Source organism: Lathamus discolor, chromosome 15, assembly GCF_037157495.1.
Source record: "Lathamus discolor isolate bLatDis1 chromosome 15, bLatDis1.hap1, whole genome shotgun sequence".
Lineage (NCBI taxonomy): Eukaryota > Metazoa > Chordata > Aves > Psittaciformes > Psittacidae > Lathamus > Lathamus discolor.
The window spans coordinates 6,309,755-6,337,707 of record NC_088898.1 but is presented as its reverse complement, the minus strand read 5'-3'; the positions used below and the strand labels follow the sequence as shown (position 1 = coordinate 6,337,707).

Here is a 27,953-nt window from a genome sequence, read left to right as displayed (position 1 = left end):
CTCATCCATAGGGCTGGCACCCTCACCCATAGGTCTTGCACCCTCATCCATAGGGCTGGCACCCTCACCCATAGGTCTTGCACCCTCATCCATAGGGCTGGCACCCTCACCCATAGGTCTTGCACCCTCATCCATAGGGCTGGCACGCTCATCCATAGGGCTGGTACTTTCATCCATAGGGCTGGCACCCTCATCCATAGGGCTGGCACCCTCACCCATAGGTCTTGCACCCTCATCCATAGGGCTGGTACTTTCATCCATAGGGCTGGCACCCTCATCCATAGGGCTGGCACCCTCACCCATAGGTCTTGCACCCTCATCCATAGGGCTGGCACCCTCATCCATAGGGCTGGCACCCTCACCCATAGGTCTTGCACCCTCATCCATAGGGCTGGCACCCTTGACAAGGGCTGGCACCTTCATCCATGGGGCCGGCACCCTCACCCATAGGGCTGGCACCCTCACCCATAGGTCTTGCACCCTCATCCATAGGGCTGGCACCCTCATCCATAGGGCTGGTACTTTCATCCATAGTGCTGGCACCCTCATCCATAGTGCTGGCACCCTCATCCATAGGGCTGGCACCCTCATCCATAGTGCTGGCACCCTCATCCATAGGGCTGGCACCCTCATCCATAGGGCTGGTGCCCTCATCCATGGGACTATCAGCCCTGCCTGGGACTGGCTCCCTCCTCTATGGCTGTCACCCAAGGGTTTTGGGTGCCCACATCTGCCGGGCATCCCCAAACCAGGGTCGCAGGGGTGTCCCCTGTACTGCAAGGGCTGTGGGGCAGGAGGAGGGCGGGCAGGGCCAAGGGCAGGGCGAGGAGCAGACGATGACAGCGGTGGGGAGGAAGTGCCATGGAGCGATGAGCGACTGCGGGGGGGCAGGAAGGGAGGGGCGGGCAGGGAAGGGCTTCACAGTTATAAACTTGTCCCTCTCGTCCCTGAGCCTCCGAGCGGCGCGGCCATGGCCGAGGGGCAGAAACGAGGGGGCTTCAGGAAGTTCAGTAAGTGGCTGGGGGACGGGACGGGACGGGATGGGGTGGGATGGGATGGGGTGGGTGGGCACCTGCACAGGATGGAGTGGATGGGGATATGTGAGAGTGAATGTGAACGTGAGACAGTGATCGTGTGTGTGAGTGAATGAGTGTGAAACAGGGATTGAGTGTGTGCGGATGTGAATGCGAGACAGTGAGTGTGAGTGTGAGTGTGAGTGATTGTGTGTGTGAGTGTGAGTGATTGTGTGTGTGAGTGAATGTGAGCATGAGAATGAGCGTGTAAATGTGAATGTGAATGTGAGTGTGAATATGTGTGTGCTCACACGCTGCCTGTGTCGCTCCAACCCGGGTACATCAGGAGCTGACCCAGGCTCTGCTCTCATTAGGAAGCTCATTGGGGTGAGGGTCTTTGAGGGGTCTCCATCCCCAGTGCTGGGGCTGAGCTCGGGCGCTGCTGGCTCAGGAGCCGGGTGCCGGGATGCACGCAGGGGGATGCACAATGGGGTTTGGGGGGGGTCTTCACTCCCCAGATCACATCCTGAGGGGTGCACCGTCAGGGGTGCAAGCCGGGGGCGTCCCGGACCCCTACAAAGGAGCTGGGTGGGAGCCTGGGAGCGCATTCCCGGCGGCTGCTCCCGCAGGAAGCGCTGGTACCCATCGGGAGCGAGCTCTGCTCTTTCTCACAGCCCCGGAGGCGGCTGCTGTGGCCTTCACCCCGCTTCCCAGCGCCGGGCTGCGCAGGAGCGGCCTCTGCTTGCTCTCCGCATTCCTGCGCGGCGCTGGCGCCGGGGGGAGGCCGGTCCTTGCGTTCCCCAGGGACCCTTCCACTGGCAAAACCCACGTCCCCATCGCAGCTGGGATCGGCCTTTACGGTGGGAGGTGGGAAACGTCCCCAGCGCTGCCTTTCCCAGCCCGCAGCAGCCCTGGGAGCAGCCCCTGCCCGGGATGCTCGGACTCGGAGGGGATGCTCAACCCAAAGCAGTTTTGCCTTTAACTTCGCTCAGGCCGTGAGGTTTCTACCACATAGAAGCGCTTTTTGGCTGACGCAGCCCCTGCGTGGCTATGGGGATGCTCTGCAGAGCCCATGGCTGGTGTCAGGAGGTGTGTGGGTCCACGAGCTCCCCACACAGCACAGCCGCAGCGCGCTGCTTCCTGCCACAGCAAACTCGCGCTGCCTGCAGGGGAAGAGGGTTTGCAGAGCCCCGGGGTGTCACAGTCATTGCAAAACACCCCCCGAGGCAGCCGGAGCACGGAGGGGAAACCCTGCCCTGCAGAGCCTGCATCACCCCGTGTGCCACCGTCCTTGTGCAGGCGGCACGGCGGGGGCACACAGAGCGGGGCCGGGGCCGAGGGGTGCCGTGAAACCCGCCTGCTGCGGCTATGGACACTGCTCTGCGAGAGCTCCGTGCTCGGTGCTTGCAGGTGGCTGCGAGGAAGTGGGGAAGTCACCTCCTACCCGCAGCCGCGGTCATGGCCGGTTCCTGCTCCGCCGTGCAGAGCATCAGAGGATGGTTTGGGTTGGAAAGAACCTTAAATCATTCAGTTCTAACCCCTGCCACGGGCAGGGGCACCTCACACTAGAGCAGCTTGCTCCAAGCCCCGTCCCACCTGGCCTTGAGCACACACGTGGACCCCCATCCCTTGGGGAGATGTGGTGTATCCCATGCTTTCACCCTATATAGGGCAGGGGATGTTCTCTGCGGGGCTGCCCTGATGCTCCAGGGATGGGCACAGCCCTGCCCAGAGTCCCCACTGGGAAGCAGAGAGGCGGCGGGGCAGGAGGAAGAGATTTGGAACCATTCCTGGCACTCCCTGGTGTGCTCACCAGGGCTGGGTGGTTCTTCCTCTGCCTCTACAACAGGGAAACGCGGCTGTTGGGTTTGCCAGGGCACAGCGGTTATTTGCTCCCTAAGGGACACCCCAAGCAGCATCACATCCACCCAAGGCCGCAGGGACGTCCTGCTGGGCTGGGACTGGAGATGCAGGGTGTAACGGCGCTGACACCAGGCTGCACCACGGCCCAGTGCCCCATGCACACCCCAGCCCAGGACCTCACCATCACACCATGCCAGCAATAACCCCACATTCATCTCTCCCCTCTCCTTGCCAGAGTTCTTCAAGTTCAAAGGCTTTGGGAGCCTGAGCAGCATCCCCCGGTCCTTCACCCTCCGCCGTGTGTCCGTAGCCCCCAGCGCCCCCGAGAGCCTGGGGCCGTGTCTCCCTCCTTCCCATGGCTTCCTAGAGGAGCCCTTCGACAGCACCCAGGATGACCTCAACACCATGCCCAAGAGCCCTGGCCCCTATGCCCGGTCATCGGACATGTACAGCCACATGGGCACCATGCCCAGGCTCAACCTGGGCAAGGCAGGGAAGAGCCAGGGCAAAGCCAAGAGTAGCCAGAGCACCCGGGATAATGGGATCCCCAGTAACAAAGCCCCGCTCCCCAGCTCCAAGATGTCCATCACCCCTGATCCGGGCACAGATTCACCCTCAGCCGCTGGGCAAACAGAGCAGAAGGAGGAAGAGGCTCAGCCCGTGGACACTCCAGTGGTGACCAGGATGGACCAGGAGCCTGCAGGGAGCATCTCCTGCCCCAGGATGGAGGCACCGAGCCTGGACCCAAATCCCAGCCAAACCCCGAGCCCTGATGCAGCAGCAGGATTGGAGTCCACTGATGGCGATCAAAAGGGGCAAGAGCATCCCAGCGAGATCTCCCCAGACAGGTACAGCCCCATTGGGTTTGCTCAGCCTTCCTATGGGACCCCCTACCTGTCCCTCCCAGGGCAAGGGGACGGGGCTGGGACGCAGAAGGGATGCAGCTGGCACTGCCGGAGCACTCCGCACCATGGCCAGGTCAGCGGCTCCATGGGAGCGAGGTTTCCTGTGGGATTTCTGCTCCCTCCCGTTTCCGGATGGGGTGGAAACATCTCCGAGCCCCGCGCAGCCCCAGCGTCCCTTTGTCCTGCCAGCGGCTCTGCTCCAGCGCTGGGATGTGCTGCAAGGAGCTCAGACCTGCACTGTCCCGGCCCCATCCACCCCTCACTCTCATCTCTCCCATCCCCTCCATCCTTATCCCTTCCATCTTCATCCCCCCTCCCCAAGTGGCGCTTCCTCTCTCCAGGCACAGGGGCTACCCCAAAACCAGCCGCCCTCTCCCCATTTCCATCACTTGCCATTAAGCCCCCGGCTCCGGGCACAAATCCCCGCCTTCAAATTCCCACCCTCAGGGGAATTTGGGGGGCTCAGCACTTACAGATGGGGTTTGGGTCTTTCGGAAGGTTTTCACCTCAGAGTCACCTCCTGCCCATCACTTGGCTGCCTGGGCACAAGGGGCCACGAGTGTCCCCAGCAGCGTGTACGGCACTGAGGGCGTGGGTGAAGGTACCAACTGCAAACCTCCCCCCCAGAACAAGCTCCCACCGGATCACCCCTTCCCAAAGCCGACTCTTTCCGCACCCCAGTGCCTCCTGCTCCCCCTGTTCTCCCCATCCCACCGCGGAGCTGAGCTCTCCATGCCCCAGCACCGAGCGCTGGTGAGGCCCCCGCAGCGGGATGAGGAGCGGTGGGAGCCGGGCCGTGCCGGCCGCACATTCCGAAGGGATGGGCCGGAGGAGGGCCGGGACGGGAAGGAGGAGGAGGGTCCGCACCGCCCTGCGCGCCCCCGGGTCCCAACGCTCAGTGCGAGACGGGAGAACGGCCGGGAGAGCTGCTCCCCATCGCGGAGCAGGGCCGCTGGCGGTGATGACAGCGGTGGGCAGGAGGCTCCCGGCGCTGGGACAGGGCAGGTGAGGGCCCCCCCCCCGCACCCCGGAGGGGACGGGGCAGAGCGAGGCGGGGAAGGGGCGAGCACAAAGCTCGGACGTGGTGGGTTTGCATCGGCTGCCGAAACCGCAGCCGGACCCGGCGCCAGGGGCACGGCTTGGGGGGGGGAGGTTTGGGGGGGCTGCAGCAACGCCGCGTCCTCTGTGAGCACAGAGACCCAGCAGTGGCACAGGGTCCCTGTAGAGGGTGCGTGGGGCTCCCCCAGAAGTGACTCGGGTCACTGGGCTGGGAGCTGTGTGTGTGGTCACCGGGTGCCTCGGCTCTGGACTTGAGTCCCCAGAGCTCAATAGCCAAATGCCCTCTAGCATCATCTGGTGATGGGTGTAGCCGTGCCGTTTGCCAGGGAAACTGAGGCACCAGAGCAGGACTTGGCATCAGGGGCACTTCTGTGCTCTGCTTGGAGACCCCCAAAACCTCTGGCTTAGGGAGCAGTCGCCTGCCGGAGCCAGCCCCATGGCCGGGCCCTGCTGTGGGGCGGGCGGAAGCAGGACCGGGACAGTGCCGCGCCCCAGCCCTTCCTCCTGTTGCAGGCACATCCCTGGGGATGGGGACGTTCTGTCCCGGCCAGCCCGTGTCGGGGGCCAGGGCCAGCTTCCCAGCACGGGGCGTGCCTGTGCAGAGGGACCAAGGGAGCACGGGGGGGACAAGGGTGGCCCTGGGACAGATATTGGCTTGCCTGGTGATGAGAGACAGCAGGGCCTCAGGATGCCCAAGGGAAGGCTCTCCCGTGGATGCTCCCTGCAGGATCAGGCCCTCGATTGCACTGCCATGGCATAGGGAGCAGCACCCAGCCCATGGAGCTGCTCAGAACAAGGCGGTGGCCGTGACGCCGACAGGGACACGGTGACTAACGGGAGATGACCCACAGCAGGTCACAGAGCGGATGTGATTTGACTTCCCTCCATGCATGGGGCACGGGAAGCGCTGCTTCCCGCAGGGCCCTGCCAGCCAAAACCTGGGATGAGGCAGCTCTGCGGAGGGGGAAACTGAGGCACCACATCCCCAGAGTTGGTTCTCCAGCACTGCTGTCCAGGGATGAGCAGACCAGGGCTGGACCCACACCATTAACCTGGATTGCTCCCAGCATCCAGCCCGGAGCTCAGCACGTGTGTAAATCACTGCGATGCCTTCCCAAGCCCAAAAGGAGCATCCAAAGCCCCGCTCCCCATCGCCGCTGCCGCCGTGCCGTGTCCCAGCCATGGCCGCGCTCCAGAGGCAGCCCTGGAATTTCTCCCAGGCGCTCGCTGCCCCCAAAAATGCCGTTTCCTGCAGGAATGCGCAGCACCAGGGGAGGGGGGGGGGGCTGCGGCCCCAGCTGCTGCCCTTCCCCGGCACTGGGGCCTCCGCAGCGTCTCCCAGCTGCTCCCATGCTCCCGATTTCCTGCCCGGAGGCCCCCATCCTCCTGCCGGCTTTTCTCACGGCTCTCGCAGCTCCAGGCGGCTCCATGGCTCCATGAGGGGCTGCAGAGCAACGCCGGCACAGGCTCGCGGCCCATTGCCAGGCCCTTTATCCCCTTCCGAGCTGGACAATGGGGATGCGGGTTCACCAGTATGGGACGGGAGGAGTGGGTCCTGCTGGGCACACCAAGGGGTTCGTGCTGCTCCCAACAGGACCCACTGTGATGTCCAGTGCATGTCCAGTGTGGCAGCGGTCACCTCCTCTGTCCCCACTTCCCTTTGGGTGACTGATTTCTGAGCCGACAAGAACCATCCCCAGCCTGGGGGGATCCACAGAGGAGGAATTCTGCTCCCCAGGGATGGCACCAGTGTGGATCCCAGGAGGGGTTTGTGTGCAGGGCCCCAGCAGATGCCAGTATGAGGCAGGGGTCCTGTGGCTGTAGGCACCAGATGGAGCAAGGCTGCTCCTGGCAGGGAAGGGGCATCCTGGGGTTGTGGTTCCCTGGGATTTGGTTGTTCTTTAGCCTTGTGCTGGCATCCCAGGGCCTGAGCACCCTGTGCTCCTGACCTCAGCAGGCAGTGGGATGTCCATGCTGGAGCTTGGCACTATAGAGGTGACAGGTACAGGATTCTGGCTAAAGACATCATGAGTTCTGTATTTCATTCTGAAAGGCAGGACCTCAGGGTAGCGCATCCCAGCTGTTGCAGCCTCTCTCCTGTGTTGTTCCCTTTGGATTCGTCCATACAGACACGTACCTCAACCTACAAGAGCACAAAAAGCAGTAGCAGCATTTGCTTCCTGCTCAGGAAGGAGCAGGGGCCATCTGTCCCCATGAAAAGATGGCAAAGAAGCTGCCAGATCAGCAGGGTTGTTGTGGTGGTTGTCAGTAGGGCTAAGAGTGAACGTGTCACCAAGGAGAATGGGAGTTCCTATTGCCCGTGTTCTGGGAGGGCAAAGCTTGCAGTCTCAGCCAGGCCGCTGCAGTTCGCCCTGGTTTCAGTGGGGTTTGGTTTCCATGGGGTTGCACAAGGAACAGTCAGAAACTCCTGTCTGGGTGCTGTGTCCCAGCAGCAGCCTATTGGGAACGCAGCTCTGCCACTGGGAACAGGGCACAGGGCCCCTCACCTCGGCATGCTCCCCCCTGCACCGTGACCTGCAGGCACCCCAGCCTGGCCGCTGGGTCTCAGCTCACATGGTCCCAAGCAGATCGGGGGCAAGGTCCCCTAAAAAGGCCTCATTCCTCCCTGATCGCATTAGGGAGGTTAAGCCCTGCTCTGAGAGCGGGCACCGAGTGGGCAGGAACAGTGCTGGGACCTGGGAACCTCTCCTAAATCCATGCCCATGCTCTCAGCCCCATGGCAAAAGGGCTATAAACCCCCACTCTCCACAGCTCTGCCACCACCGCTTTGACTTAACAGTCACCATTTACTGCCCTTCGCTTATGTATTTCCATTTCTCCCCTTCTTTCCAGCCACCACGATGGCCTGGAGTCCGGCAGCGAATACGTGAAGGTAAGACACTGAGTGCAATCACAGCCTGCTCCTATGGGTGACAGTGGTAGAGGGGCTGGTTGGGTCCTACCCCAGCACGATGCTCAGCTCTGCATCCCCATCCCACCAGTCTGGGCTCTCTCTTTGACCCTGGCAGACGTTCCCTGCCAGAAGCAGCGAGGCTGAGGCAGGCAGAGGATCCATGGTCCCTGTGTGGTACCCTGCTGCCGCTCTCACAGCAGCTGCCTGTGCGTCACGCTCCCATCACTTGTGAACGCTGCAGATGCAGGGGCAGCCTCCTCCCTCTGCCTCCACGTAGCGAAACGGAAGGGTTTTGAGCCACTTTCGTGGCTGTCACATGAAAGTCGGTGTAAATCTCTCCAAATCTCTTGCTTATCCTCCAGCAAACTATTAACATTCCTGAGGACTCTTCATGTCTGGCCAGAAATTCATTAGCAAGGCGCCTGGCTCTGGAGGAGAGCGGCCCTTTCGCAGGAGGCTGCTGGCACAATGGGAGCCGGGTGGGAGCAGAGGAAGGGTGGCAGGGATGCTGTGTGGTTTGGGGATGGAGCATGGAAAACCTGCTCTTGTGGTGGCTGCCATGCAGTGGCCTTTAGGGAGCTGGTTTGAGGAAGGCTGGAGCCCTCTGAGTCCGGTTACCCGATAGGGATGTAATGAGCTGGGCAGATGTGGTTGTTGAGAGGAGACTTGAGGTGGCCCTGTCTGTGTGTGCACCCAGAGGTGGGTGCATTTTATGGCTGCTAATAGACTGAATCAGCACAGATACGGAGCAATGGGTATGGCTTTGTGTTTGGGATCCGAGTTCTTTCTGGTGAGCATTCCCTACTCTCCAGGCAGATCCCAGACCCAAGCTTGGTGGCCTTTATTTCCCACCCATGGTGTTGACACAGCCCATGGGCTGTGATTTATTCACCACTTCCCTTTGGTCAAGGAAGCAAGTGATGGCTGCAGTGACAGCAGCTATTTTAGTCAAATAAGTAATTAGCTGGAGTGTGAGTGACCGGGATGATGGGGGCACTTGGGCTGATTGCAGGCGCCGTCCTTGGCTGGGAGCCCACGCAGCTGCAGAGTGCTCAGCACCGCGCAGCATTCAGCCCCAGGGCTGGATGGGAAGGTGGCTGCTGTAACTGGGATCCTTTAGGGCTGGGACCCGCCACTGGAATAGGTCCCTGCTTTGTGGCTGGGATGGAAACAAGCAGAGGGGGCAAGGACAGGGAGGAAAGAGACAGTGAAGGAGAGAATCAGGAGGAGAGGATGTTCTGCAAAGCCCTCGGGAGCAAAGGTCCAGATGTGCACAAAGGTACCACCAAACATCAGCCCTCAGGCTTCAACCACAAACCAGCCAGGGCCAGCTCTCCCATCACCGAGCCTGCCGTAACTAGAGGCGCAGCCAGGAGCCAGGCAGGGTCGGAAGCCGGGATCAATAAGGGCTTGGTAATTAACGTGCTTTAATGATAGCCTAAGGGTTGGTGTTTCCAAGCTGCCTTTGGGGATCCATGCGCCTGGCTCCATTTGCGGACATCCCACCCAGCCCAGCCTCGGCCCTGGTGTTACCCTTCGGGAGAGCAGCAGTGGGTAAAGCTGTCCCACGTCCCTGCAGGCAGAGGTTTTCAGCTTCCCCTGCAGAGAGGCAGCCGGGAGCATCCCTTCATGTGGCTCCCGCTTGTTCCCTCACTGAGAGCCGTGGAAGGAAACCACAGAGCCCGTCGCGGGGGAGAAGCCTTGGCAAGGGGATGATTCACCACCGAATCCTGTTGGAGCAGCCTCTCCTTGTGCGCTGCCATCTGGTCTGTCCCTGAGCCCCAGGCAAGAGAAGAGCCCGTGCTCCCACCCTGTCCCAGTGGGTCCATGAGCACCCAGCGCCACGCGTTCCACGCTGCCTCCCTTCCTGCCCTGTCCTGCTGCAGCCCCGTGCTGCTCCCTGTCTCCTCCTCTCCCCTGCTAAAGCAGGGGCAGCGCGGGGCCCGGCGAGCGCCTCCGAGCTTCCTTTGTTCTGCGCGGAGGAGCTGCTCCGGGGACCTGTCTCTCATCAGCCCCGGCTGCTGCCTCCCTGCCTGGGGATGCGAGGGGCTCGTCTGAATTAATGAGAGGGGAGGCTGCAGGGTTCTGCTCTTTGTGGCAGCGGGGAAGCCTCTCCCAGCTCACAGCATCCCCGGAGGGGAGGGTACACCAGGAGGCACCGGCGTGCTTGGATGCTTTGTGGACGGGAGGGTAAAGCTCCCTGTTGGCATGGTCAGATCCATGTGCCAATGCAGGACAGTCCTGGAGGGGGACTGGACAAGGGGGTGCAGAGCTCACTGGGGGTGCTGGGGGACCCCTGCCCGTGCCTGTGTGCAGTGGGTTCAGGCAGGGATATTGAGAGCCAGGGCTGGGGCGATGCTTTGAGTCATCAGCGCTGCCTCGCACATCCCATACATGAAACCGTGGCCTTAATTAAACCAAAGCGGAGCTTTAATTAAACACAACTCGGAGATAGCCCATGTGGGAAGCAGGCAGCCAGCTTCCCGCAGCGAGGCACACACCGGGGTGTCCCTCAGAAGGACATCACCAGGAAGGGGTGCAAGAGGGGACGAGGCTGTCCCTGACCCGTGTGTGTCACCGGGGAGAGCAGATGGATTGGGATGGGGAGCTAAGGGGTGACAAAACCCCTCAGGGGGGATGAATCCCCTCTGAAGATCTGGGTCCCCTCAGAGGAACCAGTTCTCTTCTGGGGTGTTGGATCCCCTCAGAGGAGCTGGTTCTCCTTAGTGGTGCTGGTTCCCTTAAGGATGCAGGGAGCCGGGGTGCCGGGTCCCCTCGAAGGACCCGGCTCCCCTCAGGGATGCTGGCTCCCCCAAGGGTACCAGTTCCACCCAGAGGACCCGGATCCCCTCAGGGGCACCAGGTCCCCTCAGAGGACCCGGTTCGCCCTCAAAGGACCCGGTTCCCCTTGGAGATGCCGGGTCCCTTCAGAGGTACCGGTTCCCCGGGGGCCCCGGTGCGGGCGGGTGCGGGCGGCCCCGGGGGGGCGTTCCGGGGCGGAGCTGCGGTGCGGGTCCCGCCTCCCGCCGCCGACAAGGGATGAGGTAATCGGGGAAGCGGCTGAAATTGAAGCCCGGCGGCGGCGGCAGCGGAGGTGCAGCCCGGGCCGGGGCAGCCCGGGCCGGGCGCGCCGCGCCATGACGGAGCGGTGCAGCCTATGGAGCGCCCTGTCCGCGGCCGCGTGCTGCTTCTACCGCGGCTCCTTCATGCAGGTGCAGGTGAGCGCGGGGACCGGGCAGCGTGGGGAAGGACGGCGGGAGGGGGACACGGGGTAACCCCGGGCACTGGGAGAGCGGGTTCGAACCCGCGGCCCCGCTGTCCCCAGCGCTGGTCCAGGACACAGCGAGTGCGAGGGTTGCGGGGCAGAGCTCAGCCCCCTCCGAGCCATAGGAGCAGGGTTCCCCCTGCAGAGCACTTCTGAAGGGAGCGCTGACCCTTGGCAGAGCTCGTTTAGCATCCCCCGAGTGATGCCGTGTGCTGGGAGCATCGCTGAGCGCACAGAGCCCCAGCGCAGGTGAGCGCACGGCTCCCTGGCCTGGGTGTCTGCGTGTGTGTGCTGCACTGCACAGGTCTGACTGGTGGGATGCATCCATCACCCGTCCCGGGGTGCTCCCAGCACCGCCGCTGTCTGGGCATGAGTGTAGGTGTCCTATTTTTGGACGCTGGCATTTGCACAGCGCTAGGAATTGGTTCTCTCATTTACTCAATTAAAGAGCAAAGGTGTTTAAGGCTGCAAGAGCCAAGCAGGCTCTGGGCTGAAGCAAGAGCTGTAGCGTACTGCAAGTTAGAAAGGAGCTGGCAGCCAAGAGAGCTGGCAGGGTTATTCTGTACCCCTGCTGAGCGAGGTAGGTGCTGAGCCTTAGAGATTATGCTGGGTAAGACGGAGCCCAAGAGCAGCATTTCAAGTCTTGTCATGGTTGCAGTTGATCTCAGTGTAAAGCCAGGGATTTTGATCGCTGTTGGGGGCAAAGAGGGAAAGCAGAAGAGCTTCTCCTGGTTGTCCAAAGGCCACCCATGGCACAGGGGGATGCGCTCTAGCGCAGCAGCCCTAGGGCTGCACATGGCAGGGGTTTCAGCAAGCTGCTGTCAGCACAAGGCAGAGACAAGTGGGTGTCTGGCTCTCCACAAGGATGCGAAAGGGGATGGAGGGCGCTCCATCCCGACCCCACAAAGAGTTAAAAGTGAAGCCCTGAGTGCTCACCTGGCTCCTCCAGATCTTTCACCATCTATTTGTGCCCAAGCGTGCCCAGCAAACACACACTGAAGTCCCCATGAATGACTGGAGCGCTTCCAGCTGACAGCCGCATCCCTGCTCACCGCCAATGGCAGTGCACCCAGCCTGGGAAGCACTGACATCATTTCTGGCCAATAGCAGCTCCGAAAAGGGATGCAGCAGCAGCCGCTGCTGCCGTCTTGGAGTGAGATAAGTAATATATAGATGGATGGAAATGTGTGTGTACCCATACCCCATCACTGCACCGGAGACCCGCTCCCCCGGGGCAGCGGTAGCAGTGCTCTGCACCACCCCACCACACAACCTGGGGCACTTATCCCACCTTGGAGCATCCAGATGTTCCCAGCCATCAACCCCAGCTGCACCCCACCCCTGCCAGCCAGGCATGATTGCTCCAGAGCTGCCACAAAGGAGCACAGAGAAGGGGAGAGAAGATCCTGGAGGTCACCAGGACCAGTCCTAGGATGGGTTTTGGATACCAGGACAAGGATTTTGAGCCTTTAGTGAGGATAATGGAGATGTGACATACCCAAGTGGGGTGGACAGATGGGCTGATGCTTTCTCAGAGGCCATTTACATGCTCAGAGTCACTGGGAGACAGGACAAGTTACTTCTTTTCCATGTAGGTGTCAAGATGAGGGGCATGGACCGGCTCACAGCACTGAAACACTTCACTGCAGTAGCCCTTTGCCAAGCGCAAACGAAGCAGAGAAGTCCCCTCGTGCGATTCTGGGGCTTTCCCCTATATCCCTGCTCCCAAGGGCTTCTTAACTCCCATTTCCTGCCAGTTCTGCTTCCCAGGCAGCCAGAGCAGGGGTTGGGAATTCCCTAGCGAGGGTCCCAGCACGGGGTGGGCAGGAGCAGAGCAGATGCGCTCCGTGCCCTGGGGTTAGTGAGATGTTATCGTGGAGGGGAGGGTGTGAGTACACCTTGCTCTCCAGGCTGACTTCATCCTCAGCTGCGGCTCCTCCAGATCTGGGAGGAGAGAGCAGGGAAGCTGCAAATCCCTCCTGTTGCATAAGGTTACCTTTGCAAGCAAAGCCAAACGCCAGCTTTGGAAGCTCTCCTCCACACCAGGCACAGTGACAAGCCACTGCTTTACTCATACCACAGCAACCCTCCATCCTCCGACTCTTGCCTTTCCACTGCTAGTTCCAGTCCTTGCCCCTCAGCTAAGACTGGAGGCACTTCCACCCGTAGCCAGAAGAAGTGGGCAGGGATGGAGAGACCCAGGAATTGCCTCCTCATTGGGGCTGCCCCCACTGCACACAGCACCAGAGGATTCCCCAGCCCCGGGACTGCGAACCAGGGCACTGAATGTGATGGAGGAGCTCTCCTTCCTCCAGCCAAACCAGCTTGGCTGCTGCTTGGGATTCCTCAAGCAGAGCTTGGCATCATCTCCGGCAGCTCCTGAGCTGGTTTGTCTGGTCCGGAGAACCGCTCTAATCCCTGTTGCTTCCTACTTAGATGGAAGAAGCCTTGAAGGGGGCAGCAGCACACACTCCAGCTGGGTGCTAGTGGAAGTCGAGGCTTTTCCCCTCACCCATCGCAAGACCTCCCGTCAGGCCGTGCATCTTTGGATGTCCTCTTGGCACAGCAGAGCGTGCCAAGCGGTGCCCTTTTCAGCCCAGACATCCGCTGACACACTGCTGACAGCGCCGGGCTGGGCTGCACCATGCCAGCACCCACAGCTCGGCACCCGGCCAGTGGGCAGCACACGGGCAGGATGCTCCGGGACGTGCAGGGGGTTGGAAGTGGATGAGGTTACAGTCCTTTCCAACCCAGACCATTCTATGATCCTATCCTCTCCCCAAACCTCCTGTTCTCTCCTAGCTTAGCACCTGGCTCCTGGCACGGATGCCAAATCCAGGCTTGGAGACGCCGGGCGCCGCTCAGCTGGGTTTGTGTTTGTTATCCTGCGCATTTGCATGGGGAGGATTTGGGGGAAACCCCAGATGTACAACGCTGAGCAGAGCAGGCGCTAATCCCTGCTCCAGGCTCTGCTCCATCAGCGTTAGCCTGCAGAGGCAGGGCAGGCTCCCGGGGGTCCCTCACCGGAGTTTGGGGTGAGCTGAGGGTCCCCATCACTGCTCCGGAGCCAGGGCTGCTGGAGGCAGGGAGGGGTTGTCATGGAAACGGCATCTGCTCAGCCTGGCCCCTCCACAGGCACCGGACCTCACAGCATCCACCCGCTGCCATTCATTCCTAATGGGGTTCAGTGCCTTTGTCTCCATGGTACCCCCAGAGCAGCAGAAAGCACTTGGATCCCCGCAGCCCTCGGTCAGGAAAGGACGAGCCTCACGTCTGCTGGTCCAGGTCCCTGCGGCTCCAGCACGCAGGGACTGTGAACAGAGTTGGATGAACAAGGCTGAGTTCGGTCCATGATGTTCTCATAGGCTGCTGCCTCTGTCCCAGCACCTTTTGACTTGAGAGGAGTTGGGAAGGAGCAGGGACAGGTCCAGGCTGGTGAGGGCAAGCCCTGGAGGGCATGGTCCATTACACAGACCCTTGGCAGACTCCTTCCCCTGCCCAGGCTGAGAAGGGTCCCAGGGCAGCTTTGCTGCCTGACGAATGCAGCTACCACAGGGAATGAAGCATCTTCCCCAGGGATGGGGCGAACCTGGGGTCAGAGTCCTGCCGAGGGGCTCAGTGGGGTCCCAGGAGCACCCAGAGCAGTGGGTACAAGGCAGGAGAGCAGCGCAGTGCTCTCTGCTTTCCCCTACTGACAACTGCCAGAGGGCAGAAGGGATTGATACGGGATGTAAGGATGAGGCACAGGGCAAAGCGGTCAGGTCTGAGGCACTGCCATGGGTCTGCAGCCCGCAGTGCTGTGGGGCACCAGCTTCCATGCAAGGCTGGCCATGAGTGCCAGGCTGCTCCTCCAGCAGTGCCAGCATGGTGTCAGCAGGGTTTCAAGCCTGTGTCTGTCCTCCGAGACGCCAGCAGCATCCTGCCCTAACCAGTGCCAAGGAGCTTGGAACCAGCCTCCGGTGTCCCCTCACACTGGCACTGCCACCAGAGGTGGAGCCAGGCCACCAAGCCACCCTGCTCATGGGAGCAGGACATCCCAGTAGCTACTGGGATGCTACAGTGGCTACATAGGGATCCAAGCTCCCCGGTCCAAGGCACTGATGTTGGCATCACAGCATGACTCAAACCTGCTGTGCCAAGCAGGGGAACCAGCCTCATGTGCACCCCAAACCCACCCTCGCCTCCAAACAAGCACTGTGCTGCAAGCAGGAATCCTCAGCTGCCCTCTGGGAATGCTGGCCAAGCATCAGGCAGGGAGCATGGCCAACGGAGACGTGACGCCATCCCTTATCTCTCCAGGGGGGAAAGGAGGGGGCAAATTGCATCCTCCAGGCTCAGGTGCAGCAGCGCTGGTAAAAGCTGATTTCAATGCAGAAGGTTCCCTTTACGTTTGTCATTACTATTCATGCCACCATCAGGCTAAACACGGCGAGTTAACCCTTTGGATGAGGGATCACAGCGGATGTTGCACGGAGCCCGGAATAACGCAGCTTTCCTCCTGGAAAAGTGCTTCCCACAGCGGTTCTGCCCTGGAGGTGTTTGAGGAGGAGACGGGGTAGGGTTTCTCCTGCCCAACCTTGTTCAGCTCTGAGCTGGGGCAGAGGGGCAGCGTGATGGGGACAGCCCACCAGGAGACCCTCCGAGTGCTCCTGGTGGCAGGAGCTGACCATCAACAGGCACATTACCCTCCAACATCCCTCGCCACAGGCAGCAATCCTCGCTCACAGCTCCAGGTTACCAGTTCCCAGGGACAGGTCTGCTCCTGGCAGATGGCATCACCAGTGCCCGTGCCATGGTCCTTGCAAAGGGACCCTGCCAACCCATCCCTCCCCAGCCCCGCACCGGCTGATGCTCTCCTCTCCCCTGTGCAGTTCTCCAAGGAGAAATACATCCTCGACTCCTCACCGGAGAAGCTTCACAAGGAGCTGGAAGAGGAGCTGAAGCTGAGCAGCACCGACCTGCGCAGCCACGCTTGGTACCACGGCCGCATCCCGCGGGAGGTGAGCAGGGGAAGGTGGGTGGCTCCGGGCATCCTTTGCTTGGGCTGCTCATGCAGAGCACCCCAGGGCCACACGGATCCAGCCTGTCCTGATGGGAAGCCTCTGAGCAGCCTGGTTTTCCAGCAGCGAGGGGAACAAACCAGTGCTCCAAGTAACACCCTAATGGAGCATCCACTGGTGTGGCTGTGCCTGAGGAGCTGCCCTGTCCCTTTCCAGGTGTCAGAGAGCCTGGTGCAGAGGAACGGTGACTTCCTCATCCGGGACTCCCTCACCAGCCTGGGTGACTACGTGCTGACGTGCCGCTGGCGCAACGAGCCCCTCCACTTCAAGATCAACAAGGCGACGGCAAAGCCCGGCGAGGGCCATGCCCGTGTCCAGTACCTCTTCGAGCAGGAGAGCTTCGACAACGTGCCCGCCCTCGTCCGGTTCTATGTGGGCAACCGCAAAGCCATCTCGGAGCAGAGCGGGGCCATCATCTACTGCCCCATCAACCGCACCTTCCCCCTGCGCTACCTGGAAGCCAGCTATGGGCTGGGCAATGGGAAGCATGGGGGAGGCCACAGCCCCGCCACACAGAAAGGGGGGCACATCAAGAGGAGGAGCATCACCATGACCGATGGACTGACAGCGGACAAGATCACCAGAGCTGAGGGGTGCCCGAGCAGGTGAGCATCATCCCGGCTTAGCCAGGCAGAGGACCAGCCACCGGGAAAGAGGAGAAGCCATGCTCCCAATGGGCAGGGGTTTAGGATCAGTTATGGGGAAGAGACTGGGATAAGAAGCGGCACCCAGCTAGAGCTGGGGTACCAACCCCAGTGAGCTACCGCAGCAGACGTGGCATTAGCATGCCAGGCCAGAAGCCAGAGAGTGCTTTACAGCCACCCAGGCCAGGATTAGCAGCGTGTCAGGGCTTGTCAATGCCGGGAGCTGAGCTTTCCCAGGCGGATGTGAGGGGGGAGCCGGTCACAGCCACCAAGAGGCCATTTGTTGGTTGGGTTTTGCAGGGCCCTTTTAGGTTTAGAGCCCTTCCCATTCAGCTGGAGCATTTGCATCAGCAGAGCTGAAAGCCTGATGGGCAGGAGGAGATGAATGGAGCTGTGCTGATGGGGGTCTGCACTGCCACCAGATCACAGCCTCCACAGGGCTGAGCCGCTCACTTTAACCTTGGAGGTGGAGAAGGAGATCCCCTCTGCATCGCTTGCTTTCGGCAGCCCCAGGCTGCTCAGAGCCTGGCTGGGAGGGCAGAGCCATGCATAAACCCTCACACAGAGCAGCCAGAAGGGTCCCGTCTGCGCCTGCATCCCCAGTGGGACACAGCCCATCCCTGTCAGCCCAAGGACAGCATGAGCACGCACCAGTGAGAAACAGGCAAATGACTGCTATGGCAGGGAAGAGAGCACCCAGACTTCCAGGAGAGCCCAGATCCATCAGTCTGTCCCCATCACTCTTGTTTTCCCTAGACCCCTTATCACTGCACTGCTCTCCCATCCTGCTTCCACCACAGAGGCTCAGCACTCAAGGCTGAACGCATCACAGCAGCCCGGTCCTCACCCACGGCAGTGAGTTACCTGCCATGCCTCCCGGCAACCCTCCCTGTGCACAGCATCCTGTGCAGCACCATTGACACGCAGTGTTTGCATCAGGCCACAACTGCTGCCCCATCAGCCCAAGACCTTCTTGCTATGCAGCTGCTTGTGCACGTGTGCTGCGGGTCACCAACCCAGGCACCTCAACACCTCCATCGGTGCCTGCTGGGCTCCAGGGCCAGCTTCCAGGCACTTTCCACCTCCCCTAAGCTTTGGGTCAGAGCAGCAACTCACCAAACCGCCCCAGCACAGCTCTCTGGTGGAAACAAAGCGATGCATCCATCAGGTACCGCTTGCAGCACAACCACAGAAAACCACCCCCAGACTTCTTCCCTAGGGCCATTTCCCCGCAGCACCCTGGAGCCATCCCTTCCCATGTACCTTAGCATCAGGACATCCATTCCCAGTGATCCACACAACCAAGCTCCCCAAAGGCAGCCCTGTCTCTGCTTTATAAAGACACTGATCCCTTCTGCTCCCAGCTGCCTGCAGGGACTTGCTCCAGCTGAGCTCGTTATGGGTTCAGCTCGTTATGGGCGGCTGTGGAAGGGGGTGATGGGGCAGCAAACCCTCATCCCTTGCCCGGGCCCTGTTTGCAGGAGCTAACCTGTCCCATCTGCCCCCTCCCCAGCGTGTCCCTGCCCCACCACAGAGACATCATCCGCAACTGCGCCGTCAGCGTGGACCAGATCCAAGACCTGCACTCCCCGATGTCGCCCATTTCCGAGAACCCAGCATCACCCGCCTACAGCACGGGTAAGCATCACCCCCTGCATCCCACTGGGGATGGGGGGACGTGGGTCAGGCTGGGCTTGGCACGGGTGTGATGCAGGGACCTGGGGAGGGGATGGTGCTGGCTGTAAAGACAAGCCCCAATGTCTGGTTCTGTGCATGGCAAAGAACTGTGCTGGCAGAGGGCTGGAGCTGGGGATGGGGCCGGCTGCTGCAGCCGTGGTCCCTGCACGTGCGTATCTGATAACAGCATCTCCTCTCCTCCCCACAGTCACCCGGCTAAAGCCCCACGCCTGCCAAGCGGCTGGAGTTGCCCCAACCTCTCCAGTCATAAGAAGGTCCAGCGAGCCCCAGCTGTGCCAGGGGAACAGCAGCAAAGCCCTGCCAGACTCTGCCCACAGCTCCCACTCGACTCCGTGCCATGGCTATGCCCGTGCCTCCCCTTCTCCCTCCGTGAACAGCTACAGTGAGCCGGACACGGGGCACTACTGCCAGCTCCATCCCACCTCACCCATGAGCAGGGACCGGCCGGCTCACGACACCAAGCAGCTCCCAACAAAGAGCTACGTGGAGAGGCTAAAGGTGGAGGAAGGACACAGAGGGACTATAGAGAACGGCTCCAGGGAAGCAGAGGCGGTGCAGAGGCTGAAGGGAGAGCTGGACTATGTGGGCTTTGTGCCCCCCACCATGGAAACAACCTCCTCCTTCAACCCTGCAGCCTTCCAGTCCCTGCTTATCCCCACGGAGAACAAGCCTCTGGAGATGGCTGTGCTCAAGAAGGTCAAAGAGCTGCTGGCAGAGGTGGATGTGAAGACGTTGGCCAAACACATCACCAAAGTGGACTGCCTGGTACGGCCGGGGCCAGGCGGGAGGGGTGGGCACCGCTGCCCTCCCATCGCTGCGGGATGCGCCCCAAGCATGGAGCAGCCCTGCTGCGCTCTGCCCTGTGTCAGCCAGGGCAGGCAGAGGCTGTGCTGGGGCAAGGCTGCTTCGGCCTCTCCTCAATTAACACAGCTCTCATCAGCTCTCCCCTTCCTTGCCAGGTCGCCCGGATACTGGGGGTGACGGCGGAGATGCAGCGCATGATGGGGGTGAGCTCCGGCATGGAGCTGCTCACCCTGCCCCACGGCCACCAGCTCCGCCTCGACCTGCTGGAACGGTACTGCATGGGATGGCACAGCTCCCATGGGACGTCCCCAGCTTGGCACAGGGGGGTCCTCTGCACCCCACGGGGTGAGGGAGCCCTGGAGCATCCCCGTTCCCCCTGCCCTGACCCCGCTCTGTGTCTCTCCCCACGGCAGGTTTCACACCATGTCCATCATGATCGCTGTGGACATCCTGGGCTGCACGGGCAGCACGGAGGAGCGGGCAGCCCTGCTCCACAAAACCATCCAGCTGGCAGCCGAGCTCAAGAGCACCATGGGGAACATGTTCGGCTTTGCGGCTGTGATGAACGCCCTGGAAATGACACAGGTACAGGGATGCTCCCTTCATCCTCTTAGCCTGGGCTCAGCCTATAACACATCCTGCTCCCCACATCCTGCAGGCTCCGACACCCATTGGGGTGGGAGAAGAGGGGAAAACACCCAGGGCAGGCGGTGTGGGGTAAAGGCTGGACTTGATCTTAAAGGTCTTTTCCAACGCAGCTGATGCTCTGATTCCATGCAAGCAGGGAAGGGGAAGAGCTGTCCCCTCTGCAGAGCACACAGCCCAGTCCCGCTGGGATCCGATTGTTTGTCAGCGGTTGGGCTTTTTGTTTAGCGCTGGGCTGTGTTCCTGGGAGGAAATGAATCTGCCCTGCAGTACAATGCACACCAGTCTCAAGGCAGCAGCATCTCCGGGCCACGCTGCTCCCTTTGCGAGACGAAAGGAGATTAAAATCCACTCTTAAATGGAGCCCAGCTGGGAAGTCTTTGCTTCCTGCCCGCACAAAGGAGGTGGAGCTGCCCCCTCCCTGCCTCTCATCTTCAAGGCCGCTGCGAAGCTGCTGTCCTGCGGCACGGGGAGGGGGGGGCACATCCTGATCCCGGCCTCGGTGCTGGAGATGTGCCTGGTCTGGGGGGCAGCAGGCGCTGCGCTGTGCAGGGATGGGGGGGGCACAGCTCCAGGGCCGGGCTGTGCGCCCCTGGGAGCACCCTGTGACCCCAGAGCTCGGTGCCCCCAGCACCTCCCGTGTGCCCCGTGTGCTTCCAGATCTCCCGGCTGGAGCAGACCTGGATGGTGCTGCGGCAGCGGCACACGGAGGGCGCGATCCTCTACGAGAAGAAGCTGAAGCCGTTCCTGAAGAGCCTGAACGAAGGGAAAGGTAAAGGGAGGAGCTCCCCTTCTCTTGCCTGCCTGCTCCTTCCCCCTTCATCCACAGCCTTGGTGGAGGGGACGTGTTCGGGAGCTCTGCTCCTCTCCCAGACAGCGCCAGACGCTTCCCTGTGGCTGCGGAACCACCCCGCAGGGCCCGTTTGGCCTCGGCTGCTCCTTCCTTCCCAAGGAAGCATTTCCTAACTAAACAAACCCAGCGGCCGAGCCGAGCCCTTGCGCTCGCATGGGGATGGATGGGGCAGCGAGTCGGGAGGATGCAAAGCCACATCTCTCCAACATCCAGCTCTCTGCTCCCCATCGCAGCGCTGGCAAACACAGGCACAGAGCAGGGACAGCAGCGTTCCCCTCCTGGCACCCGAGCTGGGAGGTGCTGGTGTTGAACCAGTGATGGCCCCAGGCACAGCAATAAGGAGCCAAAGCTGCTGCTGTGCTTTAGCTGAGCCTTAAATCCGCTCCCTGGAGCAGCCTGGCTCCACGGGGAAGGGATGCAGGGGCACAGGGTCCTCACTGTGCCTCTCCCCACAGAAGGGCCGCCGCTGACCAACACCACCTTTCCCCACATTGTGCCCCTCGTGACGCTCCTGGAGCGGGATGAGGCTCTCACGGACAACCCCGAGCCCTGGGAGGCCAGCGACAGCGGCGTGGAGGTGGTCATGGCTCACCTGGAGGCAGCGCGGATGGTGGCCCATCACGGCGGGCTCTACCACACCAACGCGGAGGTGAAGCTGCAGGGTAAGCCATGGGGACACGGGGCCCCTTTCCCTCTGCTCCAGCTCAGGAGCATCCCATGGGCTCCCCCTTATCCCTAGGGACTGACTCTCCCTCTCTGCAGGTTTCCAGGGCAGAGCGGAGCTGCTGGAGATTTTCAGCACCGAGTTCCAGCTGCGGCTGCTGTGGGGCAGCCGTGGGGCTGAGAGCAGCCAGGCCGAGCGCTATGAGAAGTTCGACAAGGTCCTCACTGCCCTGTCCCACAAGCTGGAGCCGGCCGTGCGCTTCAGTGAGCTGTGACCCCCCCAGCTCCCAGCCTGGTCTGTGGGGCGAGGGATGGGGCCAGGAATGTGGCACAAGAAGAGGAGAAATGGCCTGGAAAGACACTGGGGCACTGGTTAGCAATACTGAGACAAGGAGGAGGAAAAGGAGGCACCTTCCATCTCCCATCCACCTCCTCAGGATGCGACAAGGGATGGGGACAGTATCTCTGCAGGCCCCCATCCAGCCCCGGCGGGGTCTTTGACTACACGTTGCTCCTCACCTCGCCCTTTGCTTTCATTTCCTTCCATCCCCATCTCGCCCAGAGCCGCTGGATCCCACCTGTAAATACATTGTCGTGGTCGCTCCTTGATGTACAGACTCGTGAAGGACAGCTCTCGGTGTAAATAGTTAGGCTCATCCGTTGTCCTGTAAATACCTGTACATACCCCATGGGTTCAGTTCTTACGTACAATAAACTTTTATGCTGCTCCCACGAGGACCCCCTGGCCTGTGAGTATCATTTAAAGGAGCCCCCGGGGAGAGCAGATCCCGGGCCAGGGCCGCTGATGGGGTCTGCAGCGCTGAACCCGGCCCGGCCCGGCCCCGGGGGCACCGCGCTCTGTGCGCCCTGTGCCCCGCTGTAACGGGGACCGGGGGCCGCAGCGCTGCAACGGGGACTGGTGACCCCAGTGCAAGGGGCGGGGCAATGCGGGCAAGGCCACGCCCCCGTCTCACAGGCCACGCCCCTTGCGTCTGACCACGCCCCCCCCTCGCGGTGCACGCCGGGAGCTGTAGTCGGGGCGGGGCCGCAGCGGGCTGGCGGCCGCCATGGCGGTGCGCTCGGTGCCGGCCCTGGTCGTGCTGGTGCTGGCGGCCGCCGCCCGCCCCGCCGCCGCCGCCTGGGACCTGCGGGCGCTGCGCTGCGGCTTCTCGGGCGACTGCGAGTGCGGCTTCGGGCCCGACCTGCGCGGTCAGCGGGGCGGCGGGGCACGGGTGGGGCGCGGGGCGGCGGGGCCGGGCTGGCTGACAGGGAGCAAGCGGCGCTCGCCGGCAGTGCGAGCTCGGCCCGAGCCTTGCTTTGCCTTCGCGCAGGTCTGGAGTGCGAGCTGGCCGGGAGCGTGGTGGGGCAGCCGCTGGCGAGGCAGCAGGTGATGAGGGCGGTGAGGCAGTTCCTGGCGGAGCAGAGCCCGGCGAAGCCGCTGGTGATGTCCTTCCATGGCTCCACCGGCACCGGCAAAACCTACGTGAGCTCCATGCTCATCCGCTACCTGTTCCAGGGAGGGCTCCGCAGCCCCTACGTGCACCAGTTCTCTCCGATCGTGCACTTCCCCCATGCCGAGCACATAGAGCAGTACAAGGTAAGGGATGCCGTACACAGAGCGGTACAAGGTGAGGGATGCTGCACACAGAGCAGGACAGGGTAAGGGATGCTGCACACAGAGCAGGACAGGGTAAGGGATGCCGTACATAGAGCGGTACAAGGTGAGGGATGCTGCACATAGAGCAGTACAAGGTAAGGGATGCTGCACATAGAGCAGGACAGGGTAAGGGATGCTGCACACAGAGCAGGACAAGGTAAGGGGTGCTGCACACAGAGCAGGACAAGGTAAGGGATGCCACACACAGAGCAGGACAAGGTAAGGGGTGCTGCACACAGAGCAGGACAAGGTAAGGGATGCCACACACAGAGCAGGACAAGGTAAGGGATGCTGCACACAGAGCAGGACAGGGTAAGGGATGCTGCACATAGAGCAGGACAGGGTAAGGGATGCCACACACAGAGCAGTACAAGGTAAGGGATGCCACACACAGGGCAGTACAAGGTAAGGGATGCCGTACATAGAGCGGTACAAGGTGAGGGATGCTGCACATAGATCAGGACAGGGTAAGGGATGCTGCACACAGAGCAGTACAAGGTAAGGGATGCCGCACACAGAGCAGTACAAGGTAAGGGATGCCGCACACAGAGCAGGACAAGGTAAGGGGTGCTGCACATAGAGCAGGACAAGGTAAGGGATGCCACACACAGAGCAGGACAAGGTAAAGGGTGCCTCCAGCACCGCACTGCTTGGTTGGGTTTTCTTTGGTTATGTCTTGCTCCTTGGTGCATCCACACTTGGGCTGTTTCCTGGAGTACAGCAGCAATAAAAGCTCTTTGTTTTACCCTCTCGAACCCCAAGTGAATGGCTCCACACACTGGCTGAAGGGTCCTCTAGTAACTGTGATCCACTCCAGCACCGAGTTATCACTTTCATCTTCCCCACAGCAGTCCTGGCCCTGATCACGTTCTCATTCCTTAAATATTTACACAGCCCTTTGAACACACAGACAGAAGTGCTTTGCTTAGATGAAAGGCACTAAAATTCCCCCACTGCTTTCCCAACAGCTTGATGACTGTCAAAGCCTGCGTATCACTGAGGCTTGTAATCCCCTCCTCGCACAGCAAGCAGCTCCTGAACAGCACCTCTAGGCTCTTGACCGTGCCACTCCGTCTCTTAAGGCTGAGAAGGGGAAATCAAAGTCTGAAGGTTACCTGGCAAACCCTCAGCAGAGCACTTGGTCATTTGGAGTTCCTTGCTGTATTGTGTCCTTGAAGATACGCTTTTAAGAAGGCAAACCCCAGACTGGGTGCAGTGCTCCTGTTAAGGGTAAATGTGTGCCCACAGATGACATGAGTGGGTTTGTGTGGGCTGGCATCGACATTGAAGTAACCTCAGCATTTTAAAGAGCCAGAACCCTCCTGGGTCATGGTGTTCCACCAGGATAGGAGCCAGCTAAAAGCACTCAGCAGCTGGAAGCTGTGCTGATGCTCAGTGAAAGAGCAGAGCATAGGGAGCTGTAGGAGTAAATCCCCAGCTTTAGTTTGCTGCCTCCTTCTTTAAATCCATAATAAAACATCTACAATGGGCTCATAAAGCCCAAACAGCCACTGTGTGAAACCCACAATACAGGAGGCATTGTGCTGGCTGTTCCTGCTCTGGGGAGGTGGTGCTGTGCAGGGACACACTGTTTTCGGCACCTTCAGGTCTGCTGGAGCTCAGGCCTTGGCTCTGGGGTAGCATGACCTTCCTTTGGCATCTCCTTGCCTTATGGCTTGGTGGTATCTTTCCCAGGAAAGCCTGAAGCACTGGATCCAAGGGAACCTGACGCGCTGTGGACGCTCAGCCTTCCTCTTTGACGAGATGGACAAGATGCACCCAGGCTTAATCGATGTGATCCTGCCCTTCCTGGGACCCTCATGGGTTGTGTATGGGACCAACTACCGCAAAGCCATCTTCATCTTCATAAGGTAAGAGAAGCTCCCCTGTGGCATCACGGGGCCGCCCAGCACAGTGTTTCTCCTTTGGGCAGAGATCACACCTCCTTCAGAGCACACACTTGTTCTGCTTTGCCCTCTCCGAGCCTCTAAACATACCAAGAGACAGAGTTTCATTGTGAATACAGACCTGGAGAGCCTGGAAACGCTCTTCTGTCCCTGTTACTTGGCTGCCTTTACAGGAGTCTTTTTAGGCCAGGCAGCGGGAGATCCTGGCTTGCCCTCGTGCAGGCTGGGGAGTGTGAGGTGCCACCTCTCCTGCAGCACCTTTTTCCCTGGATAGACACTGAACAAGCATCTCCTTCTCATGCAGCAACGCAGGAGGGGAGCAGATCAATGCAATGACACTGGATCTGTGGCGAGCCCGCAAGGACCGGGAGGAGATCAGCCTGCAGGACCTGGAGCCGGCCATCTCCAGAGCTGTGTTTGACAACCCTCACAGTGAGTCCATGGCACAGAGCCCTTCCTGCGGGATCAGAGCCCGGCCCATTCCAGGCAGCCACCGACACCATCTGCCACCTCCCAGGCAGCCAAAAAGGGACGAGGGGGGTTTGAGGGAAGGGAATTGTGATTCCCTGGAGGTTTCCTGGCAAAGGGAAGGAATATCCCAGTCTTTGAAGCCAGCAGACCTGTTGCCATGTGTAGCAGAGTTCTTTGGAGACAAGGTGGCTGTGGGATGGCAAACAGCACAGCACACTCACTGAACCAAGTGAACCAAGATGTACTGATCCCCACTGCCCTGGTTCTCCTTGCTTTGCCCTTGTCCCAGGGAGAAGAGCTTAAATTCAGACTAGCCAAGCTAAATTCCCAGTTCCTGGAGAACAAGTGCATTGGGGGATGAAGGGGGGGGACAACTGATGGGTTCAACTCTCCCCTTGTACAAACCTAAAGCAGATCTGCCTTCAGCAGAGTATTTTGGCTTCACTCAAAGCAGCTCTTTGAGCCCCAGGAATTGCAGAGACTCTGAAGGTAAAACCTGTTTCTTCCTTTGCTTTTGCAGGTGGATTCTGGAAATCTGGGATCATCAATGAAAGTCTCATTGATTTTGTTGTGCCCTTCCTCCCACTGAAGCACCACCACGTGAAGCAGTGCGTGGTCAGTGAACTGGTGCAGCAAGGCCTCGAAGTGCGCCCGGGTGTTGTGCAGGAGGTGGCTGACAGCATTCCCTACTTCCCAGAAGAGGAGAAAATATTCTCATCAACAGGCTGCAAAACAGTGGCCTCTCGGATCAGCTTTTTCTTGTAGGCATTGGTGATCTTGCTCAGATCCATAGGGAATGGCTGCGGAGCTGCAAGGCAGCAGAGCCCGGGGCTGGCGGGATGAGCAATGGGAGCTCCGTGTTCCCTCCTGGCATTCTCCTCCCGAACTCATCCCTCCAGCCCCCAGGATGCAGCCGTGGGACCAAGTGATGTGATGTGATTTAAAGCACTTTACTGGTGTCCCCTTGCCCAGGTGAGGGTGGATCCATCACCCAAGACACCTGTGACAACAAGGGGATGATGCTAAGAGGGTCTGCAGTGTCAGGGAGGTTTATCCCCCTGCCAGCAGCACCCACTTGCAGCTCTCCCCTCTCCTGGCAGCTATCGATGCCCAGCACAGCAAGATTCTGAGCCCATGGAAGAGTATCTCTTTCCTACAGCATTTTAACAGGCTTTAAAACCCTCTTAAGGGTGGCTGTGCCTCAGCTCCCTGGTACAACGTGACAGGGCTGACTCCTGCAGCACTGCCTGTGAACACCTTCAGCATTGCAGGAACGGTTGCTTGTCAAGGGAGCTTTAGAGCCAGCTTCTTTCCAGCTTCCTTTCACTGTGAATGGTGCTGGTAGGGACCAGCTTCACCATCAGCAAGCGTGAGGGTGGATGTGGGAGATGGCAACACCCCCTTGTCCATCTTTCCCCTAAGGTGCAACGGTTTTCCCTGCAGCAAAGCAGGACAACAACAAAGACTTCTCACTTGCTTTACCAGCTATGGAAACTTCAGTCCTACCTCCAGGGAAGCTCGTGGTGCCAGTAAAGGCTTTGAAAATCACTTCTATTCAGCGATGATTTGTAGAGCAGGCTGAGAGCTGGTGCTGGGAGCTGCTGAGCCTCTTGCACACCCTTCTGCTGGTCAGATCTTGCAGGCTTTGGCTGGGTCAGTGTCCGCTTCCAACAGGGGACCTGGGGACAAAGTAGAGCGGATGATCAGTGCTCCATGCTGCAGAGCATGGGATGCACAGCACCACTGGCCTTTCCCCGGGTTTTAATCTGCTCTGTGCAGTCAGTTACGGGAGAAGAGGTCAGAGGAGCCAGAATCATTCACTAAGAACCAACCACCCAAGGGAGGATGGGGACAGGGACACTTGCCAGAGTTCCCAATGCTCTGCTCAGGCCCTGCACTGCAGTGAGCTGCCAGCAGCTGGGATCATTCCAGCTCCAGGGACGGTGATTTTAGACACCACCCAAACACTGCCCGGGAGCTGGTGCTTTAGATACCCCAGAATTCTGCCTCTTCCAGAGCTGTTACCAGCTTCTATTTTTAAAATAGAGTCTTTTATGGAATAAGCATTCCTTTACCTGCATCCCTCACTTGGAAGGTTTCAGCTGCATGCGGACAGCTGCTGGATGCAACGGCACTTTGGGGATTTAGCGGCACGGGACGGATGCTCTCCAGTTTGGTAACGGGAAACCAAGAGCGCGGCCTGTGCCCAGGGAGGAGGTGAGGCAGCAGCAGCTGGGCCAGATGCCCTCTGCAGAGGAGCCGGCGGTGGTGCAGGAGGGACACCGAGGCTGTTGAGTCCCAGCAGCGCTTCGCACCCCCTGCAGAGCACACCTCCGGGTGCTAAAAGCCACGGGCACGGCAGCATCCCTGTCCTGGGGACCCTTTACCCTCTGCGGACCCAGGCTCTCAAGCAGCAAGGTGCCGGCTTCCTCCCACCGGCCCCAGGAGCAGAAGCCCGGCTGCAGGGAGGGAAGGAGCCGTGAGCGCAGCCCAGGGACACGCCGGGGAGCAGCGAGCCCTGCGGCCGAGCGG

General features: G+C 60.5%; 2 protein-coding genes across 9 annotated transcripts; both read left to right on the top strand.

The window, feature by feature from the left end:
* The first annotated feature begins 902 nt into the window (after positions 1-902).
* SH2D3C (SH2 domain containing 3C) lies at positions 903-22,124 on the top strand. Of its 5 annotated transcripts, XM_065695913.1 has the most exons (13): positions 903-1,010; positions 3,112-3,724; positions 7,694-7,733; positions 15,891-16,019; positions 16,236-16,684; positions 17,480-17,578; positions 18,237-18,361; positions 18,609-19,186; positions 19,381-19,496; positions 19,639-19,810; positions 20,531-20,642; positions 21,179-21,385; positions 21,486-22,124. In XM_065695913.1, exons 1-13 carry the CDS (start codon positions 971-973, stop codon positions 21,659-21,661), a joined length of 2,856 nt encoding a protein of 951 aa, XP_065551985.1. In that variant the 5' UTR covers positions 903-970; the 3' UTR covers positions 21,662-22,124. The 5 variants fall into 5 exon arrangements, with proteins under 5 accessions (XP_065551985.1, XP_065551986.1, XP_065551990.1 ...); XM_065695914.1 differs by lacking the exon at positions 17,480-17,578; XM_065695918.1 differs by lacking the exons at positions 903-1,010; positions 3,112-3,724 and adding an exon at positions 4,679-4,786.
* Positions 22,125-22,420: 296 nt separating this feature from the next.
* On the top strand, positions 22,421-26,969 carry TOR2A (torsin family 2 member A). Of its 4 annotated transcripts, XM_065695919.1 has the most exons (5): positions 22,421-22,595; positions 22,718-22,983; positions 24,739-24,914; positions 25,255-25,382; positions 25,942-26,969. In XM_065695919.1, the coding sequence occupies exons 1-5, from the start codon at positions 22,454-22,456 to the stop codon at positions 26,184-26,186; spliced, it is 957 nt and encodes a 318-aa protein (XP_065551991.1). In that variant the 5' UTR covers positions 22,421-22,453; the 3' UTR covers positions 26,187-26,969. The 4 variants fall into 4 exon arrangements, with proteins under 4 accessions (XP_065551991.1, XP_065551993.1, XP_065551992.1 ...); XM_065695921.1 differs by lacking the exons at positions 22,421-22,595; positions 22,718-22,983 and adding an exon at positions 23,126-23,138; XM_065695920.1 differs by lacking the exons at positions 22,421-22,595; positions 22,718-22,983 and adding an exon at positions 23,545-23,572.
* Positions 26,970-27,953: the final 984 nt, after the last annotated feature.